Raw genomic sequence first — 21,928 nt, 5'->3', positions numbered from 1 at the left:
TGTGTCTTTCATCTTTTGTGTTGTGGCTTTCATTTCCATAGATTCTGCCAGTCAGTTTTTCAAACTTTCAATTTCTGCCTCATGTACGCCCAGTGTTTTCATTATACGGTTCATCTCTTTCGCCATATCTTCCCTAAACTTTTTGAATAGACTTATTATTAGTTGTTTCAATTCCTGTATCTCCTTTGAAGTGTAAGTTTGTTCCTTTGACTGGGCCATAACTTCATTTTTCTTAGTGTAGGTTGTAGTCTTGTTGTCTAGGCATGGTTTCCCTGGTTACCCCAGTCAGGTTTTCCCAGACCAGAATGGGCTCAGGTCCCAGAAGGAAGAAATATTCAGTATCCAGTTTTCCTGAGGGTGTATCTTAGAAAATTGGTACACCCTGTGAAGCCTCAGGTCACTGTGCTTTTCTGCCCAGCAGGTGGTGCCTGTGAGACTATAGCTCCAGACTGGTACAAGGAAGTGTGGCCCATGGCTGCCCTTCCCCAGGCTCTGGGGTCTAGTTCTAAATGGAAGGGGGGTAGTAGAGCTGGGCTCCACCCCTTTTCTCTTATGGAAGATAAGCCCCTAGGGAGAGGTCATTAGCATTTGAATAGACTCTGCCTGTGCTATCTCCACTCTTGTCTGGGTCAGAGCACTGGGAACTGGAAATGGCTGAGGCTTTCTCCACTGAGCCGAAACAGGGACAGAAAACCCCCTTAAGGTCCTGTCTGTGGCCACCCTCCAGCTCTCCATGGTCAGTCATCACTCAAAGCCTCTGCTTGTTGGGGATTCGTAGCTCGTAGGAAGCAGTCCACGCTTGCTAATTAAAACCCGAGTTGGAGCTTAGCTGAGCTACATTTGGTTGCTGGGAGAGAGCTTCTCTCAAGCACCATGAGGCTTTGCAGCTTGGGCTGTAGGGGGAGGGGACTCCTGGCTTGGATCCACAGTTTTTACTTACACATTTTATGCTGCAATCTTGGGCATTCCTCCCAATTCAGGTTGGTGTATGATGAGTGGACCGTCACTTTTGTCCCCCCGCAGTTACTATGAGTTATTTACTGTTTGTTCCTGGTTGTTTATTAGTTGTTCTGGGAGTGCTAACTAGCTTCCCCTCCTCTCTATGCCGCCATGTTAGCACTGCCCAAATTATTTTGATGTGCAGCGGGATTTCACACTAATGTGTACAAACCTACCAGATCTCACTTTCTATTCAAAATTCCATGTCATTATGGTGTTTGAATAAACTGACTGTATAAGTTAAATTATTTAGTGTGCTACAGAAAATATAGATCCTGCACCAAATAAACATCTCTTCTCTTGTTCTCACACAGAAGTTGAAGTGTTAAAACACAGTCAGTATCGTCCTTTACCCATTGGTCTGATTTGCCTTAGTCCTAACCAGATCTGCTTCATTCATATCTCTAATTAAGGTCTGAACTCGTTTTCAGCTTTTTTAACAGTTGCTCTATGAGGTAATACTGACATTCATAGCTGCCAAGCTCTAGCTCTGAGTTTCAGGTGTCACTCAGATATCCAGTGATCCAGAGACCAACCAGGTTATACAAAAAGAGCTCAGTATCTCAGAATTTAGAGATAACCATTACAACTCAGGAATAGATGTGATTGCTATAAGAGCTTACTATCCAGGGACCATTACAATAAGCATTTCCCTGTTAAGCTGTGCTCTAAGATTCAATTCTCAGAGTTTACACATTATAGTTAGTACATATTAGTGAGGCATTATAATGTTTGTCTTTTTGTTTCTGGTGTACTTCACTCAAAATACTGTCCTCAAGATCCATTCACCTAGTTGCGTGTCTCACAGCCTCGTTCCTTCTTGTAGCTGCTCAATATTCTATTGTATGCACACACCACAGCTCACCATTTGGTTCAGCAGTCGATATACCCCTAGGCCACCTCCATCCATTGCAAATCGTGAATACTGCCACCATAAACACCAGAGTGCAAATGTCCACTCATGTCCCTGCTCTCAGATCTTCCAAGTATACACCCCATCGTTATGTTGCAGAACCTTATGGCACCCACATACTTAGCTTCTTGTGGATCCACCACACTGTCCTCCAGATAGGCTACACCATTCTACTTCCCCACCAACAGTAAATAGGTACATCCCTCTCTCCATGTTTTCTCCAGCATTTGTATCCCTCTGTTTATATTTTTCCCTGCAATTTTATAGAAATATGTTCACATAGCATACAATCATCCACAGTGTACAATCAGTTGTTCACAGTATCATCATATAGTTGTGTATTCATCACACAATCAGCACTTGAACATATTCATTACTTCAAAAATTTTTTAAAGAATAATAAAAAAGATAAAAAAATTAAAATACCATACAATACTGTAATAACATGGTTAGACAATGCCACCATTACCAAGAATCCCATACTTTCCTTTATAACCCCCTCTCATACACATTTAGCTTTGGTATGTTGCCTTTGTTACATTTAATGGAAGCATATTATAATGTTACTGTTAACCATAGACTCCAGTTTGCTTTGATTATATTTTTCCCCAATACCATCCCTTTTTCAGCACCTTGCAAGGTTGACATTCATTTATTCTCCCACATGTAACAACATTTTTATATTTGTACATTTAGTCACCATCATTGACCACTCTAGTTTTCACTAAGTTATACAGTCCCCATCTTTATCGCCTATCTTTCCTTCTGGTGTCACACTTGCCCCTAGCCCTCCTCTTTCAGCTTTAATCACAGATATCTTTGTTCAGTGTACTTACAATATTGTGCTACCATCACACAGTGTTATGCTATCTATTTCTGGATCTATACAATCAATCCTGTTGAACATTCTATACTCCTTCAGCATCAGATGCCCAATCTCTACCCTCTTTCTATCTGCTGATAACCTGTGTTCTCAGCTTTTGACTCTCAAAGTTTGCTCATTAATATTAGTTCATATTAGTGAAACCATACTGTATTGTCCTATTGTTTCTGGCTAACTTCACTCAACATAACATCCTCAAGGTTCATCCATAGTATTATGTGTTCCGTGACTTTGTTCTGTCTTACAGCTGCATCGTATTCCATCATGTGTATATACCAGTTTGTTTATCCACTCATCTGTTGATGGACATTGTGCTGTTTCCATCTCTTGTCAATTGTGAATAATGCTGCTGTAAACATCTGTTTACAAATGTATGTTCATGTCTTAGCTTTCAGTTCCTCTGAGTATATACCTACTAATGAAATTGCTGGATCATATGGCAGTTCTATACTTAGCTTCCTGAGGAACCACCACACTGCCTTCCAGAGTGGCTGCACCATTCTACATTCCCACCAACAGTGAATAAGTGTGCCTCTTTCTCCACATCCTCTCCAGCACTTATAATTTTCTGTTTTGTTGATTATGGCCATTCTAGTAGGTGTGAGATGATATCTCATTGTGGTTTTGATTTGCTTTCCGTAGATAGCCAGTGAAGTTGAGCATCTTTTCATATGTTTTTGAGCCACTTGTATTTCCTCCTCAGAAAAGTATCTATCCATGTCTTTTGCCCATTTTTTAATTAGGTTGTTTGTCTTTCTGTGGTTGAGTTGTAGGATCTTTTTATATATTCTGGATATTAAACCCTTATCTGATATGTGGTTTCCAAATATTGCTTCCCATTGCCTAAGCTGCCTTTTTACTTTTTCTGACAAAGTCCTTTATGTACGAAAGTGTTTAATTTTGAGGATATTCCATTTATCTATTTTTTCTTTCATTGCTCATGCTTTGGGTGTAAGGTCTAGGAAACCACCTCCTATCACAAGATCTTTAAGATATTTCCTACATTTTCTTCTAAAAGCCTTATGGTCTTAGTGCTAATGTTTAGGTCTTTGATCCATTTTAAGTCAATTTTTATACAAGGTGTGAGAGAGAAGCCCTCTTTCATTCTTTTTGATATGGATATCCAATTACGCAAACACCATTTATTGAAGAGGCTGCTCTGTCCCAGTTGCTTTGGCTTGACTGCCTTATCAAAGATAATTGTCCATAGATGTGGGAGTCTATTTCTGCACACTCAATTTGATTCTATTGTTTGGTATTATCTATCTTTATGTCAGTACCAGTACTATAGCTTTGCAGTATGCTTCAAAGTCAGGTAATGTGAGACTTCCCACTTCATTCCTCTTTCTCAAGGTATTTTTGGGTATTCAGGACACCCTGCTCTTCCAAATAAATTTGGTTATTTGTTTTTTCTATTTCTGCATAGTAAGTTGTTGGGATTTTAATTGGTATTGCATTGAATCTTTACATCAGTTTAGGTAGAATTGACATCTTAACTATATTTAGTCTTCCAAACCATAACATTGTATGTTCTTCCATTATTTTAAGTTCTGTTTGATTTCTTATAGCAGTTTCTTGTAGTTTTCTCTGTATAGGTCTTTTGTGGCCTTGGTTATGTTTCTTCCCAAATATTTGATTCTTTTGGTTGCTACTGTAAATGGAATTTTTTTCTTGATTTCCTCCTCCTGTTGCTCATTACTTGTGTATAGGAACACGACTGATTTTTGCATGTTGATCTTATAGCCTGCCACTTTGGTGTATTCATTAATTAGCTCAAGTAGCTTTGCTGTAGATTTTTCTGGATTTTCTACATATAGGATCATGCCACCTGCAAACAGTAAAACTTTTACTTCTTCCTCCCCAATTTGGATGCCTTTTATTTCTTTTTCTTGCCTAATTGCTCTAGCTAGAACTTCCAGCACAATGTTGAATAACAATGGTGACTATGGGCATCATTGTCTTGTTCCTGATCTTAGAGGAAGAGCTTTCAGTCTTTCCCCATTGAGTATGATGTTAGCTGTGGGTTTTTCATAAGTACCCTTTATCATATTGAGAAAGTTCCCTTCTATTCCTATCTTTTGAAGTGTTTTCATCAAGAAAGGATGTTGAATTTTGTCAAACGCCTTTTCTGAATCGATTGAGACAATCATGGTTCTTCCACTTTGATTCATTGATGTGGTGTATTACATTAATTGATTTTCTTGTGTTGAACCACCTTTGTATACCTGGAATAAATCCTACCTGGTCATGGTGTAAAATTCTTTTAATGTGATGCTGCATTTGATTTGCAAGTATTTTGTTGAGGATTTTTGCATCTATATTCATTAAAGAGATTGCTGTGTAATTTTCTTTTCTTTTTTGTCTGGTATCTTTGTCTGACTTTGGTATTAGGGTGATGTTGGCTTCATAGAATTAGTTAGAAGGCTTTCCCTCCTCTTCAATTTTTTTGAGGAGTTTGAGCAGGACTGGTATTAATTCTTTCTTGAATGCTTGGTAGACTTCACATGTGAAGCCACCTGGTCCTGGGCTTTTCTCTTTTGGGAGCTTTTTGATGACAGACTCTATCTCTTTACTTGTGATTGGTTTGTTGAGGTTGTCTATTTCTTCTCCAGTCAATGTTAGTTGTTCATGCTTTTCTAGGATGTTGTCCATTTTGTCTAAGTTGTCTAGTTCATTAGCTTATAGTTGCTTATAGTATCCTCTCCTTATCTCCTTTATTTCTGCAGGATCAGTAGTTATGTCCCCTTCCCCATTTCTAATTGTGTTTATTTGCCTCCACTCTCATTTCTTTGTTAGCCTAGCTAAGGGTCCACTGATTTTATTGATTTTCTCAAAGAACCAACTTCTTGTTTTGTTGATTCTCTCTATTGTTTTCCTGTTCTCAGTTTCATTTATTTCTGCTCTAATCTTTGTAATTTTTTTTCCTTCTGTTTGCTTCAGAATTAGTTTGTTGTCCTTTCTCTAGTTCCTCTAGGTGTCCAGTTAATTCCTCAATTTTTTCTCTTTCTTCTCGTTTAATATAGGCATTTCGGGCAATGAATTTCCCTCTCAGCACCAACTTTGCTGCATCCCGTAAGTTTTTATATGTTGTGTTTTCATTGTCATTTGCCTCGAGGTATTTACTAATTTCTCTTGTAATTTCTTCCTTTACCCACTGGTTGCCTAAGAGTGTATTATTTAGCCTCCATATATTTGTGAATTTTCTGACACTTCTGCCTGTTACTGATTTCCAACTACATTCCATTATCATCCGAGAAGGTGTTTTGTATAATATCATTTTTTTTAACTTTGTTGAGACTTCCTTTGTGACCCAACAAGTGGTCTAGCCTAGAGAATGATCCATGAGCACTTGAGATGCATATGTATCCTGCTGTTGTGAGATGTGATATTCTATAAATGTCTGTCAAGTCTAGTTCATTTATTGTACAATTCAGCATCTCGTTTCCTTCTTGAACCTCTATCTAGATGTTCTGTACATTGATGAGAGTGGTGTATTGAAGTCTCCAACTGTTATCTACTTCTTTCAATGTTGTCAGTGTTTGCTTCATGTATTTTGGGGCACTCTTACTCAGTGCATAAGTATATATGTTTGTTATGTTTTCTTAATGAATTGTCCCTTTAATTAATATGTAGTGTCCTTCTTTGTCTCTGTTAATTGTCTTACATTTGAAGTCTAATTTGTCTGATATTACCATAGCTTCTCCTGCTTTTTTCTGGTTGTTTTGTGCATGAAGTATCTTTTTCCAACCTTTCACTTTCAGCCTATTTTTGTCCTTGTGTCTAAAATGAGTTTCTTGTAGACAGCATATAGATGGGTCTTATTTTTAATACATTCTGCCAGTCTGTGTCTTTTTTGGGGGGAGTTTAATCCATTAACATTTAGTGTTATTACTGTAAGGGCAGTACTTTCTTCTACCATTTTGTCTTTTGGTTTTTATAAGTCATAACTTATTTTTTTCCTCTCTCTCCTTTTACCCTTCCTGAAAGTCTTCATTTCTGCACTGTTCTCCAAACCTCCCTCTCCCATCTTTTCCTATCAGCCTTTAACACTCCCTTTAGTATTTCTTGAAGCTCAGGTCTCTTATTCACAAACTCTCTATCAGTATCTGTCTGAAACTATTTTAATCTCTCCCTCATTTTTGAAAGACAGTTTTGCTGGATATAGAATTCCTGGTTGGCAGTTTTTCTCTTTCAGTATTTTAAATACATCATACAATTGCCTTCTCACCTGGTTTCTGCAGAGAAATCTGGGCATAGTCTTATCGAGCTTTACTTGTATGCAATGAATCACTTTTCTCTTGCTGCTTTCAGAATTCTCTCTTTGTCTTTGACATTTGATAATCTATTAAGTGTCTTGGAGATGGTCTACTCAGATCTATTCTATTTGGGGTACATTGTGCTTCTTGGATCTGTAATTTTATATCTTTCATAAGAGATGGGAAATTTTCAGTGTTTATTTCCTCTTTTATTCTTTCTGACCCTTTTCCCTTCTCTTCTTCTGGGACACCCATGACACATATATTCATGTGCTTCATGCTGTCATTCAATTCCCTGAGACCCTGTTCATATTTTTCCATTCTTTTCCCTATCTGTTCTTTTGTGTGTATGATTTCAGATGTCCTGTCCTCTAATTCCTGAATCCTTTCCTCTGCCTCTTCAAATCTGCTGTTGAATGTCTCCATTGTGTTTTTCATCTCTTCTATTATGCCTTTCATTCCCATAAGTTCTGCCAATTGTTTTTTCAAACTTTCCTGTTCTTCCTTATATTTGCCCAATGTCTTCTTTATATCCTTCACTGTTTTGCCATATCTTCCCTCAACTCATCGATTTGATTTTTGAATTGATTTAGCGTATTTGTTTGAAGATCTTTAATTAGTTGTTTCAACTCCTGTATCTCATTTGAAGTGTAAGTTTGTTCCTTTGACTAGGCCATATCTTCATTTCTCCTAATGTAATTCGTAACTTTTTTTGTCTAGCAATCTGGTTTCCTTGATTACCCCAATCATTTTCCCGGACCAGACAGGCCCAGTTCTCAGCAGGAGGCTGTATTCAGTATCAGGTTTCCAGTTCTATGCTGCAATCTCTGCCATTCCACCCATTTCAGGCTGGTGTATGATGTGTGTTCAGTCATGGATGTCCCTCCATCAGTTGTTTGATTATTTAGTTATTTCTGGCTATTTACTAGCTGCTCTAGGGGGCTAACTAAATTCCACACCTCCCTATGCTGCCGTCTTGCCCCACCTCCAGCTGTTTAGTTTTTAAGCTAAGGACTGGCATGCTTAGTCCAGCATTTGTGTGGAAGGTCAGCTGGTGAGGGAATGACCTTTGGAAGAGCTAGTGGACAGACTGTTTGGGTGGCTACTAGCCAAACCTAACATGATTTAAGGTGGTGGCAGTATCATAACAAAGGGTCCTATGTATAAAAAGGAATATATATATATATATATATATATATATATATATATATAAACTTTTTAAAAAGAAGAAAAAAGAACTTGATGAAGTTCAGTCATGGGCTGTAAAGGATATATATATATATATATATACACACACATACATACATACATACATACATACATATATATATATACTATTTTTAAAAAGAAGAAAAAAGAACTTGATGAATTTCAGTCATGGGCTGTAAGGGATAAATGAAAGGAGGACAGGAATGACAGATGACTCAGTTTCCAGCCTGGTTGACTGGGTAGATGATGGTCCTGCTGGTGAAACAGAGAAATTGGAAAAGAGGATCAACAATTAATGTGGTTTCAGACATGCTGATTGGGCTCAGTGAGCATATCTCTCTGATCTGTTGCAACATGGATCCAGACCTAGGGTAAGAGATTTGGTCTGGAATAAGGATTTGCAGATGAGGGATATGATGTGATTGGCTAGAGCATGAATGAGTAAGAATATGAGCAGTAGCTAGATTTGGAGAGTGTCTGTATTTGGGATATTGGGGGAAAAGAAGAGAAACCACTCAGGGAGTAAGGATGATAAATAATAGCTGTATCATGCTAAACCCTATGTATGTTCTATCCCCTGAAATCTGCTCAGTGCCCTAGAAGAAGGTTTCTAGTATTGTCCCCAGGCTCATAGAAGCTAACAAACCTAAAATTGCCTGACTGGTTAGTGGCAACACTGGGATTTGAACTCTGTCCAACTGCATAGCTTAAGCTCCTAACCATGGCTGTATACTACATCTCTAGTAGGAGAACAGGAGAGGGTAGGGTTTTTCTTAAGTGATCAACAGTTTTGAAGATGTCAAAAGACTTAACAAGACAATCATTGACAATCAGCAGGGTACTGGAGGGGATGAGAATTGTGTCCACGGAGTATGAAGAAGGGACTCAATAAGGAGTAAATTGAGAGTAGACCGCTGAGCCAGCTAGTGGAATAGAAGGAAATGGGAAGAACGAAATGGAGGGTGTTTTCTTAGTTCAGAGGAGTTCCAAGGGAGTTGGTAGGTGAGGGGTTACTGTAGGTCAGGGACGGTGAAGACTGAAGAGGAAGCAGCATCACTCAGCAGGGGTTGGCTGCATACTTCTAGGCTCTTGGATAGGGCCACTGTGAATAAATAATTCACTATACACGTGAACTGTCCAGGGACCTGAAATGTGGGTTGCTCTGCCACGTTCTGACAAATCTCCTCATGTTTGATATGGCTTTTATGGCTTACAAAAAACCACGTCCATATTTCTTGTCTTATTTTAGCCTAATACTAGCCATTCAGCTGCTTTGTGTGGAAGAATGTGAGATTCAGAGAGACACAATGGCTTGTAACCAATACAGGGAATACAGTGACCATCCTCTCCTCCTCCCTGTGTCCCCGTCCGGGACTATTCAGTAGGAAACCCTTTGGGAAGAGGTGGAAAGGATAGTGTGCCCTTGTTCTCATGGGTCTTTGACTCCTCTTCAGGGGAAGAGTAGTGATGTATTTGGTGAGTGTAGGGGAAGGGCCTGACCATGTGTTCTAGTTTGCTAATGCTGCCAGAATGCAAAACGACCAGAAATGGATCAGATTTTATAAAGGGGGTTTATTTGGTTACAAAGTTACAGTCTTAAGGCCATAAAGTGTCCAAGGTGACACATCAGCAATCGGGTACCTTCACTGGGGGATGGCCAATGGTGTCCAGAAAACCTCTGTTAGTTGGAGCGTCTGCTCCAAAGTTCTGGTTTCAAAATGGCTTTCTCCCAGGACATTCCTCTCTAGGCTGAAGTTCCTCAAAAATGTCACTCTTAGTTGCACTTGGGGTATTTGTCCTCTCTTAGCTTCTCTGGAGCAAGCGTCTGCTTTCAACAGCAGTCTTCCAACTTTCTCTCATCTGCAGCTCCCATGCTTTCTTCAAAGTGTCCCTCTTGGCTGTAGCTCCTCTTCAAAATGTCACTCACAGCTGCACTGAGTTCCTTCTTCTTGTCAGCTCATTTATATGGCTCCACTGATCAAGGCCCACCCTGAATGTGTGGGGCCACACCTCCATGGAAATATCTAATCAGAGTTATCACCTACAGTTGGGTGGGACACATTTCCATGGAAACACTCAAAGAATTACAATCTAATCAACACCGATAGGTCCACCCACACAAGATTACATCAAAGATAATGGCATTTGGAGGGACACAGTACATTCAAACTGGCACACCATGTATGGCTTCACCCTGGCTGGAAACCCTGGCAGGGTCCTCTTTTGCCTCTGCCCACCTGTTGAGGGGGTGCAATCAGGTGCTCCCTGCCATGTGGACAGCTTTCCAAGGCAGGCTCTACCTGCTAGAGGGCAGGACTTCTTGTCAGGCCTGATGCCTGGAGGGATTCATTTAATTCAGGGGCTAAGTATTAGCCAGAAATTAAGTTGATTAACTGGTCTGATTCCTGTGTCTGTTTCACAGTTGGTTCCAGACTTGGGTTGGAAAGGGAAGGAACCAGGGTAAAGAGGCATCCATGACTTTTCTACTAATCCCCCAAAAAGAGACTGGCATTCTTCTGTCTTCTCCATGAAAGCTAAATTCCAACTTAAGAACCAAAAATTTCTTACAAATCCTTCAGCCCCAAGCCAAGAGATGGTTTGTGCTCTGTTCTGGGTCAGCAAGGGATGGGTGGGACAATTGAAACAGGGATCCTATAAGTACTGTTTCCTTCCCTTGAAGGTGAACGAGCAAATGAAGCTGACAGTGCTGGGACAGGACTCCATGATGGTCACCTTCACCTCCCTGAATGAGACAGTGACCCTCACTATATCGGCCAACAACTGTCCCCATGGGATGGCCCACGATAAACAGGTAAGGCATAGCAGACCAGCCACCAAGCCCTGACCCCAGAGCATCTCCAGGTGGGGGTGCCACCTTCCACCTCAATGCTCCGGCCTATGCTGCTCCCCCTGATGCCAGACCCTACCTCATTCTCTGCCTCATGGACTCTTGTGCATCATCCATGGCCCACCCTTAGTATCACTTTCTCTGTGAATTGTCTTGTGTCAGTTAGACTCCTTTCAGTTGTAAGCAACAGAATCCAAAGCGGACTGGTTTATGCATGAAAAAGAGACTATATTGGCCCCTGTGCCAGTTTGAATGTATTATGTCCCCCAAAATGCCGTTATCTTTAATTTAATCTTGTGTGGGCAGATGTATCAGTGTTGATTAGATTGTAATTCTTTGAGTGTTTCCATGGAGATGTGCCCCACCCAACTGTGGGTGATGACTCTGATTGGATAGTTTCTGTGGAGGTTTGGCCCCGCCCATTCAGCGTGGGCCTTGATTAGTTCACTAGAGCACTATATAAGTTCAGATAGAAGGAGTGAGCTCGCTACAGCCAAGAGGGACACTTTGAAGAATGCACAGGATTCTGTAAGCTGCAGCTTACAGAGACATTTTGAAGATGGCCATTGAAAGCAGACTTGTGCTCCGGAGAAGCTAAGATAGGACAAACACCCCAAGAGCAACCGAGAGTGACATTTTGGAGAAAAGCTGAAGCCTAGAGATAAACGTCCTGGGAGAAAGCCATCTGGAGCAGATGCCAGCCACATACCTTCCCAGCTAACACAGGCTTTCAGGATGCCATTCGCCTTCCTCCAGTGAAGGTACCCAATTGTTGACTCATTCACTTGGACACTTTATGGCCTTAGGACTGTAACTGTGTAACCAAATAAACCCCCTTTATAAAAGCGAATCCATTTCTGGGGTTTTGCATTCTGGCAGCATTAGCAAACCAGAACAGCTCTCAAACTGAAAAGTCTGTCAATACATAGCTTCAAGCATGAAAGGTTCTAGATCCTCAAATAATTCCTTCAGCTCTTTTCCTTCCCTTGATTCTGCTTTCCTCTTTATTGGCTTCATTCTTAGATTTCTTTCCACATGGTGATGAGATGATCACAATCATCTCTAGACCATTGTTCTAGTAGCTCTAGTCTCCCCTGGAGAAGAGTTCCTCTTTCCTAAGCACTCCAGTAAGGGTGCCAGCCTGAACACTCATGGGCTCTATTGGCTGCTCGTGTCAAACACTCATGGTGACCGGGGGTCAGGGGTGTTACTCTTGTTGCCAGGCGTAAGTCTTATGCCCATCCTGGGAGCCAAGGGGTGAGAGCAGCTCCAAGTGAAAATTCTGGGCTCAGGGTAGGGCAGGAGTGGTTCCCTAAAGAAAAATCTGGGTGCTGTTACCAAAAGGAGAAGTGATGCTGGACAGAATAACCTCCAGGATGTGTGGATGACCCCTCTCCTCCACTCCCTTTTCCACCCCAGGGAGTCTCTCTCTTCTTCTGCTGGGCCTTCCCAGCCATGCCACACCTCCATTATAGCATTCTTTTGTTTTTATTTACGAGTCAACCTTCTCCATCAAATTGGGAATGCCCTGTGATTCCTACTAATGCCTCTTGCCCCAGTGCCCAATACCAGGACTGCTTCAAATTAAGTATTTTCTAAGTATTTGTTGGGTGAATGAGGAAACAGCAGAGACTGGGAGCTCAATCCTCCCACCCACTGGTTCTATGTTGCTTTTATTGTGTGCCAGGACCCAAGTCAACATCATAGGCAGAGATGGAGAAAATGGAGATGAACAGAACACAGTCCTGAATCCCTGAGGAGTTTATAGTCTGAAGGAGAATCCTTGACACATGTTCCAGTTTGTTAAAGCTGCCAGAATGCAAGATACAAGAAATGGATTGGCTTTTACAATGGGGGTTAAACAGTTCACAAATTTACAGTTCTAAGGTCATAAAGATGTCCAAATTAAGGCATCAAGAGGTAGATACCTTCTCTGAGGAAAAGGCCGATGGCGTCTGGAACACCTCTGTCAGCTGGGAAGGCACGTGGCTGTTGTCTGCTGGTCCTTTGCTCCCGGTTCATGTTGCTTTCAGCTTCTGATTCCAGTGGCTTTCTCCTGAAGCATCTGTGGATTCTCACTTAGTTTCTCTGAGGCAAACTCTGGGCTTCATCTCTTAGCTTAGCATCTCCAAACGTCTGGGTCTGTGTTGGCTCTGATTTCAACAGCTGTCTCCAAAATGTCTCTGGGCATTTTCTCTCTAGGCTTCTCTCTTAGCTTCTCTCTTAGCTTTTCCCGGGGGCAAATGCTGGATTACATATCTTAGCTTCTCTCCAAACTGTCTCTCTCAGCTTCTCTAAATGTCTGGTCTGTGTCAGCTCTCTTAAGAACTCCAGTAAACTAATTAAGACCCACCTTGAATGAGGGGTTCACATCTCCATTGAAATAATCTAATCAAAAGGCCCCACCCTTAATTGGATGGGTCACATCTCCGTGGAAACAACCTAATGTAAAGATCCCACCCACAATAGATCTGCCCCCATAAGATTGGATTAAAAGAACCTGGCTTTCTCTGGGGTACGTAATAGATTCAAACCAGCACAACACGCAACATGAAACTCGTGTAACCAAGAGCTTGATTGGATGGGGCCGACCATTTGCACTCCACAAAGGGGCACTTCGCCGGGGTTGGCTCACTCAAGGAAGGCTCCTTGGAACAGCACCAGGGTGATCACACCTCCCAGTTTGCCAGGGGGCTGGTCCCAGCTGACACCTGTCAGCCTGGAGGCATTATTAATAGCACCCCCTTCCACTCTCCAAGTGTCCCAGTTCAGATGATAAATTATGTGGTCACCCTGAACAAGAGGCTCTTAATCTGCAGATACAAGTGTCACTGCATGCCACAGGCCCATAGACTCAGAGCTGACGGAGCCCACAGAGACCACCCGGCCCAGTGTCCTCGCTTTATGTGAGGACACAGGAGGCAGGGATTGTTGGGGATCAAGGTCATCAGGAAAGACTTAGAAAGCACCTGTGCTTCTGCTGAAGGAAAGATCTGCACCTTTCTTTTTTCTTTCATTGCACTTTTATTTCAGTAGCACTTCAATTTCATTAAGTCATTAACTAATTGAATAAACATTTATTAGCACCCGCAGTGTGCCATGTTGGCTGCCAGGGATGTAGAAATGAAGAAGTGTGGAGGAACGGAGGAGTATAGGTACTTAGTTTTTGTGTCCTATTGAAATTAAGTTGGTATCAAAGAAAAACAAGATTGTTATGGATTTAAGAGGTTAATTTTAAGCCCCACAGTAAACACAAAGAAATTATCAGAGAATATGACCATAGAGATGAATAGTAGAGTATGGGTTAAGAGAAATGGGGGAAGGTGCAATGGGTTGTTAAGAAATGAGTGTAGGGTTGCTGTTTGAGGTGAAGGGAAATTTCTAGTAATGGATGGTGGGAAGGTGATAGCATTACAACATTCTAAATGTGACTAATCCCACTAATGGAATGCTAGGGAGGGGGGTGGAATGGGAAGATTTAGGCTGTATGTATGTTTCCACAATTGAGAAAAAAAAAAAAAGAGACAGTCTAAATAGATGACAATTGAATGCCAAGGATGATCCCAGATCGGATATGAGGATGGAGGACAGGAGGCTCAAAGGGACACAGTTGAGACATAAGGAAAAGGAAATATAGAATGTAAGCTTTGTATCATTGTTGAATCTCTTGTACTTCTTAGCTGTGCTTAATGGGATTGCATAAAAGAATGTTCTTGTTCATTAGAATTGTATATATGAATTATAGTGTTAGTTCAAGGATGTGTGCAACTAGCTCTCATATGTTCAGAAGACAGAGCAATAGATGATGGATGATAGATAGGGAGAGAAGGAGGGAGGGAGGGAGGGAAGGAAAGAAAAGAAAAAAAGAAGAAACGAAGAAGTCACAGTTCCTCTGGTCTGGAACAGGCAAAGACATCCAACCAGCTACAATCCAGCTGGATTAGTGTGGTGTGCCAGGCAGAGGGGCATGCAGGAACACCCAGGAGACTAAGATGCCTGTGAATTCAGCCTGGAGCGGTTACTCCAAAGAGCAAAATAACCAAAGGATTTTAGCTAACATAAATTACTAGGTTTATTGATGAGTCCATCTTGTCAATTTGGTTCCATATTGTTACTCTAAAAGTCATTGTTACATGATTAAGTGCAAGAAACATGTCTGTTTCTTGAAAACCTTTTTTTAATAGACTGTTTAAAAATGCAAAATTACTTTTCTTATCAAAGGCAATAGATTTTAGAAAATTGTTCATTCTCATAAAATTGTAGTGATGCTCTGTTTTCCTGACAACCTCTCATCTGGTTATCTCTGAAGTTTGGAATACAGCTGAGAACGAGGCTAGAGAAATGTAAGTCTAAGCATGTTCTCTAGGCTTAAAAAAGTCCCTTAGTCATTTGTCTTCTTTTTTTCTTACCTTACTGCAACTTTTTAGCAAGCTAGAATTAGACGTCATCTTAGTTTCCTGGCTGCTAAAACAAATACCATACAATGTGTTGGCTTAAACACAGGAATTTTTTGGCTCACAGTTTTAGTAGAAGTCCAAACTTGAGGCATCAGTAGGGTGATGCTTTCTCCCTGAAGACTGTGGCGTTTGGGGGCTGGATCTGTGAGATCTTGTTCCTTGGCTCTTGTCACATAGCGATGCATGTGGCTATAAGTCTCCTCTTTCTCCTCTGGTTCTGTTGACTTCCATCTCTTTCCCATGGCTCAATTTTCCCTGTCCAATTCCTTTGCTTGTTAGGACTTCCACCATATTGGATCAGGGCCCACCCTCCTGAAGTTTGGGCACACCTTAATAAATAAATCTTCAAGGGTCCTATTTACAAGTGGATTCACACACAGGACCAGGGGTTGGGACCTGAACATGCCTTTTGTGGGGACATGATTCAATCCCCAAAAGACATCCAGAGCTGTGCTGTCCAGGATGGTAGTCACAAGCCCCATGTGGCTATTGAGCACTTGAAATGTGACCAGTTTGAATTAAGATGGGCTGTAAGTGTGAGATAAACTCAGATTCCAAAGACTTAATATGAACAGAGAATGTAAAATTTCTCATTAATTGTTTTCTTTGGATTACATGTTGAAATGATAGTATTTTTGTTATGTTTGATAAAATAAACATAATATTAAAATTAATTTCACCTTTTAAAAAACTTTTTAAATGCACCTACTAGAATGTTTAAAATTCCTTATATAGCTCGCATTATATTTCTACTGGACAGTGCTGGTCTAGAGGAAGTATCCCCACACAGGGGAACACACATTAAGGGAAGTTTACAAAGGCACAGTTTGACAGTGAGGGAAAAGCCCAAAAAGTTACTAAAAAGGACATAATAACCCAAAGAGCATAACTATCTTGGGGACATTTAGCACAGGGTAAACAGAAAAGTGCATTAAAACAGCTTCTGAAAAAAAAGTATTGCATTAGAGATGAGAGGAGTTGACATTGACCATGAAGACTGGCTTCCCAAAGGAAAAAAAAAAAAGATTAAGGTCTTAACCTATCCTATTTGAAAATGCAGGAATGTGTACCGAATATTACAACTTTCTAACTAGCTAAACAAATGAATGAGAATCATGATTTACTGTGTGTAACAGAGTTTCCAAATATTGGCCTTTATGGTCTGATTAAGCTTCTCAGGATATTTTTACATGAACTTTCAAGGCTCATAAAATTGGCCCATCTTAGATTCTTGGACTACGAGAGCTGCCAGGAGCCTCTGAGAAAAGTTGTTGAGTGTGGGGTTTGGTAAAGAATTTAGACTAAGACCATAGGACCTGCAACCACTCCCATCCTTGTTCTGGGCCTCAGTTTCCCCATCTGTGGAATAATCTGTAGTAAGGACCTGCCCAGCTTTACCATGCTCCCATCCTGTGATTTTACAATTTCTTCAATTCCCTTCCTATGTGGGCTTGTTTGGGTCTGGTTATCCTCATCAGCAAAATTCACAGCCACCTAGAAAAGCTGGAGGGGGGTGGTGTCCTCCTCCCTCAAAGTTTCTGTGACTTGGAAGCTTGTTAGATGACTTCCCCAGACACTCATCATCACGGGAGGAGCCACCCATCAGAGCGACAGCCAAACTGACAGTCCCAGCTTTTCCAGCCCTGCGGCTGGGCTCCTCACTAAATATTTCTATCAAGACAGCACTTTGGAAGCGAGGCATCACCTCAATTTAAATGTTTTATTAGCTTAGAGCGCTGCCTCAAATCCTCTTTGGAAGCAGGCTGGGTGTAAATTACAAATAAATAAATAAAATTAACCCAGAAGCAGCAGCTGGGGCCAGCAATCCAAAGGATTGTTCAGCCTTTGCTATTAATTGGGGCATTCTTTATAGAATTCCTGCCTGCAGAGTAAAGAAGGAAGCATGGGTGTTCTTTGTTCTTCAGAAAATTATTTTCAGCACCCAACCCCACTCTCCACCGCCCCCCCACCCCTTGCTTAAATCGCACAGAAGAAAACTTGTTCATACCTAGACTGCATTAAGAGGGAGACATAGAAGTTGTAGATCCTGCCCTCAAGGAGCTGATGAAATTTAGAGATAAAGGAGTAAGAAAATGACCAGGACACAGGGCAGAAAGAAAAGGAATGGAAGCAGGAAATTTAGCCTAGAGAGCAGTCACTGTTGGCTAAGGAAATTGGAGAAGGCTTCCCTGCAGAAAAAGATTTAAATAGTCAGACTCTGACTACAAATCCTTCTGGAACTTGAACCTAGTTTTGCAGTACCATTGAGATGCCCCAGCTGATCAGAGTGCACCTCAGGTCGGATTCACCCGGAAACAGACTCTGAAGGGGAGACCAGCACGCCAGAATTTACTGGGAACTACTCTTGGGAACAACCCCTTTGAGGGTTTGTGGAAAACAGACTTGGACAGAGAGAGAGGTTGAACTGCACTGCAGTCACAACAAAGATCTCTGCCATCCCACAGGGAGCCTTGGAGCCAGAATGGCCCTTCAGTCATCCCAAATGGAGTCTGGGAGCCTGGGCCTTTGTGCCCACAATGACCAGTCATTCTATGTGCCCTTCTGCCAAGGGCAGATTCTCAGCTGAGAACTGTCAGTGGCCAGTGCTCTCAGCAGCTGTAGGAATGAAGGGGGGTTGGGGAATGCACCACAGTATCCACTGCAGAGGGAGACAGGCAGGGAGAGCTCTGGAAAGGCCTGCCTCCATTCAGTTGTTCATTAATGCAACAAGCACTTATTGAGCACCTTTTGCATGGCACGCACTCAGACACAAAAGAGACCAAGATCTGTTCCCTGCCCTCTAGGAGCTTACAGTCTGGAGGGGGAGACAGGCTCAAACAATTAATTTCAAAGTGCTAACCTCTGTCTTCAAGCTGCATAGAGCAATATGGGAGTCCTTCCAAGTCAAGGAACAGAAATTTCCAGTAGAATCAGGGAGGCAGAGTTTGAGTCAGGCCTGGCCCAATGTGCAGGAAGAATTGATTTGGGCTGAGGGAGAGACACGTGTTTTCCAGGCAGAGAGAAATCACACCCTCCAAACCAGAGCATGTCCTGGTTTTCTCTGGGCAAGGCAGACTACTTCTTACAGGACAGGTGACAGCTGCCTTTCACCGTTTCCTCTCTCCAGATGAACCGCCGACTCAGCAATATAGATGAAAAAATTTCCAAGATGAGTCGAGCCCTGGCTGAGATCAAGAAGCGGTTTCAGAAGACAGTGACTCAGTTCATGAATTCTGTCTTGCTGGCAGCAGGTAACAAGGGGGCAGAAGGTGGGGGAAGGCCCGATCTGATTGCTTCCCCAAGCCTGGGTCACCTGCAGGTTGTCTCAAAGGACAGCTCTTTCCCACCCACCCATTGTCCCATCTTGCATCTGAGCCTCCAAGGTGCAAATGATCCCATTCATCAATGGGATCATCAGGCTTGGGCTGCTGAATGGATTTGCTGAGGCCACACAGCTAACTTGGCTAGTGAACCTGGCCAACTTTGATTTCTGGGTCCTCTCCATGTATGTCTTTAATTTCTCTGTGTGTGTGTCTTATTTTTCTCTTGCATGTTGTTCATCTGTATCCCTCTCCATCCCCACCCCATGCTTAGTTCGCCTTTCAGCTCCATCTCCCCTACCGTTCATCATCCATTTTAGCCCCTATGGCTGTCTCCTTGTTGTGGAAGGTCTCACCAGGCTGTCCTTATTAGGCTCACAGAGCTCCCCCAGGGCAGGCGGGGTGGCCTCAGGATCCCTTCCATATCTGGGCTCTCCTCACTGGGATGGGCTTGGGAACAAAGGAGCACTGACCCCTACTCTGTACTGGGTCCAGGGGGACTATGCTTCGCCCAGGACCTCCCTGGAAAATTTCTTAGACTCAGTTCAAATGTTCCCCTCCTATGGAAAGCCTAAGCCTTCCCTGACTTCCCCAGAAAAATTGTTCACACCCTCCTCTGGCTCCCACAGCAGTTTATACATGCTCTAATTAAAAATCCTTCTACCTGGCGTTGGGAATATTTCTTTATTTACTCTCCCTCCCTGTACTTCCACTAGGAGTTCACAAAGGAACATTGTCTGGGTTGTCTCTGAATGCCCAGCATTTGATCAGTGTTTGATGAGTGAATGAAGGAATGAGAGGTCCAGTCTAGTAGGGAAAGCCAGACCAGAATACAAACAAATACAACATAACAAAGAAAGTAGGTGGAAATGACTTAAATCTGGAGACAGAGGGAACAGAATTCTCAGGGAAGACAACAGCGTGGGTCCGGAATGCCTGGTGGAGGACGTCTCACTCAGTGCCTCACCTCTGAGTCTTCAGCCTCTGGGTGCCAGGGAGGACACAGACTGATTGAAACCCAAGCTGCGGTGGGGCAGTGGGGTCTGAACTGGGTCTTGAAGAGTGCGTAGAAATGAGATTTGCCCATTCTTACATGCAGCTGACATTTGCTGATCACTAACTGTCCTCGGGTGGGCGCGCTGTGCTAGATGACCAAGGGGAAGCCACCCAGGGAGGAGAACCAGGAAGAGCGAGGAAGTGGAGAGGGAGATGTGCTGGAGGGGGCTCAGAGGTTTTGAGCCTCAGAGCCGGGGCAGAGAGTTTGGCTGGGGTCAGGCTGTGAAGAGGGAACCAGGAAAGTGTGTTCTGTCAACAGGTCTGTTCACCATAGAATATCCTGTAAGGGAAGAGGCAGAAAGCGCTCGGACCAAGACGAAACTCGGGCCTCATTCCGAGCGGGGCCCCAGACTAAGCGTATACTCAGGAGAAAACATTTTGCGATCTCAGACAGCACAACGGCTAGAATCCTTAGTGGCGGAGTCTTCGAGGGAAGAGCTTCTGTCTGTTCCCATGAGCCCCACTCGAAAGAAGACCAGCAGGAGCCCAACCAAAGCCGCGGTCACGTCCAGGTTGGCCTTGCCCTTCATTCCTTCCAGCCCTGTGATAGAGAGCAGGCGGACACTGGTGAAGGCTGGGCTTTCAGTGGGATGGTTGATGTCTGTGTAGTGTGGGAAGGTTCCAATTCATGAATATGGCAGTTCCCTTTTCTAATTCAGTTCTTCTCTAACCTCTCTACAACTTTTGTAGTTTTCAGCTTAGAAGTTTTTGTTGTTGTTTTGTTTTTTTAATAGGGAGTCTTTTTTTTAATACATTTTTTTGTGAAATGGAACATATGCAGAAAAGTGATAACTTGCAGAGTACAATTTAACAAGTACAGAGCAAATTTCAAAGAATGTTGTGGGTTACAGTTCCACAATTTTCAGTTATTTCCTTATTGTGAAATATAACATATATACAAAAAGGTGATGACTTTCACAAGTACAGTTTAACAAGTAGTTATAGAGCAAATTCCTTAGAATGTTATGGGTTACAGTTCCACCATTTCAGTTATTTCCTTCTAGCTATTCTAATACCCTACAAACTAAAAAAAACATATTTATATAAAGATTCAGTATGCATTATCCTTTGTTAAATCCTCTCTTGTCTGTTGCTGCTACGCCCTCCCTTTTGATCACTGTTTCAATCTTCAGGGATATCTGGACAATGACCACCCTAACTTGTTCATATTGAAAAGGGGTGTCAACATTATGGGGAAGGGGGATGCACTTGGTTCATGTTCTTGAAAGGGCTGTTGCCTCTGGGTTTGGGGATTTATCTGGCATAGGAACACTCTGGAGATTTTAAGTTTCTGAAAAATAAACTTAGTGAGTGAAACTTTTATGGAGTCTAAGATAGGGACCAGGGTATTCTTGAGTATTTTCAAGACTACTGATGTGTTTTTTAGCCATTTGTGTTTCCTCTTTAGAAAAACGTCTTTTTATATCTTTTGCCCATTTTATAATTAGGCTGTTTGTACTATTGTTGAGTTGTAGGATTTCTTTATATATGCTGGATATCAGTCTCTTATCAGATATATGGTTTCCAAATATTTTCTCCCATTGAGTTGACTGCCTCTTCACCTTTTTGACAAAGCCCTTTGAGGCACAGAAGCTTTTGATTTTGAGGTGTTCCCATTCATCTGTTTTTTTCTTTTCTCTCTTGTGCTTTGGGTATTAGGTCTAAGAAGCTACTTCCTATTGCTAGATCTTGAAGATGTTTCCCTATATTATCTTCTAGAAGTTTTATGGTGCTATCTCTTATATTGAGGTCTTTGATCCATTTTGAGTTAGTTTTTGTGTAAGGTGTGAGGTAGGGGTCCTCTTTCATTCTTTTGGCTATGGATATCCAGTTCTCCCAGTCCTATTTGTTGAAGAGACTATTCTGTCCCATATCAGTGGATTTGGGGGCCTTGTCAAAAATCAGTTGATTGTAGATTGGGGATCTGTTTCCAAACTCTTAATTAGATTCCATTGATCAATACGTCTATGTTTGTGCCAGTACCATG

At 42.0% G+C, this 21,928-nt stretch overlaps 1 protein-coding gene across 1 annotated transcript in view; it reads left to right on the top strand.

The window, feature by feature from the left end:
- The window catches only part of C1H3orf20 (chromosome 1 C3orf20 homolog), a 167,367-nt gene that overhangs the window by 79,753 nt on the left and 65,686 nt on the right, over positions 1 to 21,928 (top strand). Inside the window, exons 8-10 of the mRNA XM_037826889.1 lie at positions 10,941 to 11,072; positions 18,693 to 18,816; positions 20,201 to 20,453. Of these exons, the coding sequence (XP_037682817.1) occupies positions 10,941 to 11,072; positions 18,693 to 18,816; positions 20,201 to 20,453 (509 nt within the window). The remainder of the gene's footprint in view (positions 1 to 10,940; positions 11,073 to 18,692; positions 18,817 to 20,200; positions 20,454 to 21,928) is intronic.

Source organism: Choloepus didactylus, chromosome 1 (genome assembly GCF_015220235.1).
Source record: "Choloepus didactylus isolate mChoDid1 chromosome 1, mChoDid1.pri, whole genome shotgun sequence".
Lineage (NCBI taxonomy): Eukaryota > Metazoa > Chordata > Mammalia > Pilosa > Megalonychidae > Choloepus > Choloepus didactylus.
The sequence above is the reverse complement of the archived record's forward strand: the minus strand, read 5'-3'. Positions and strand labels throughout refer to the sequence as shown.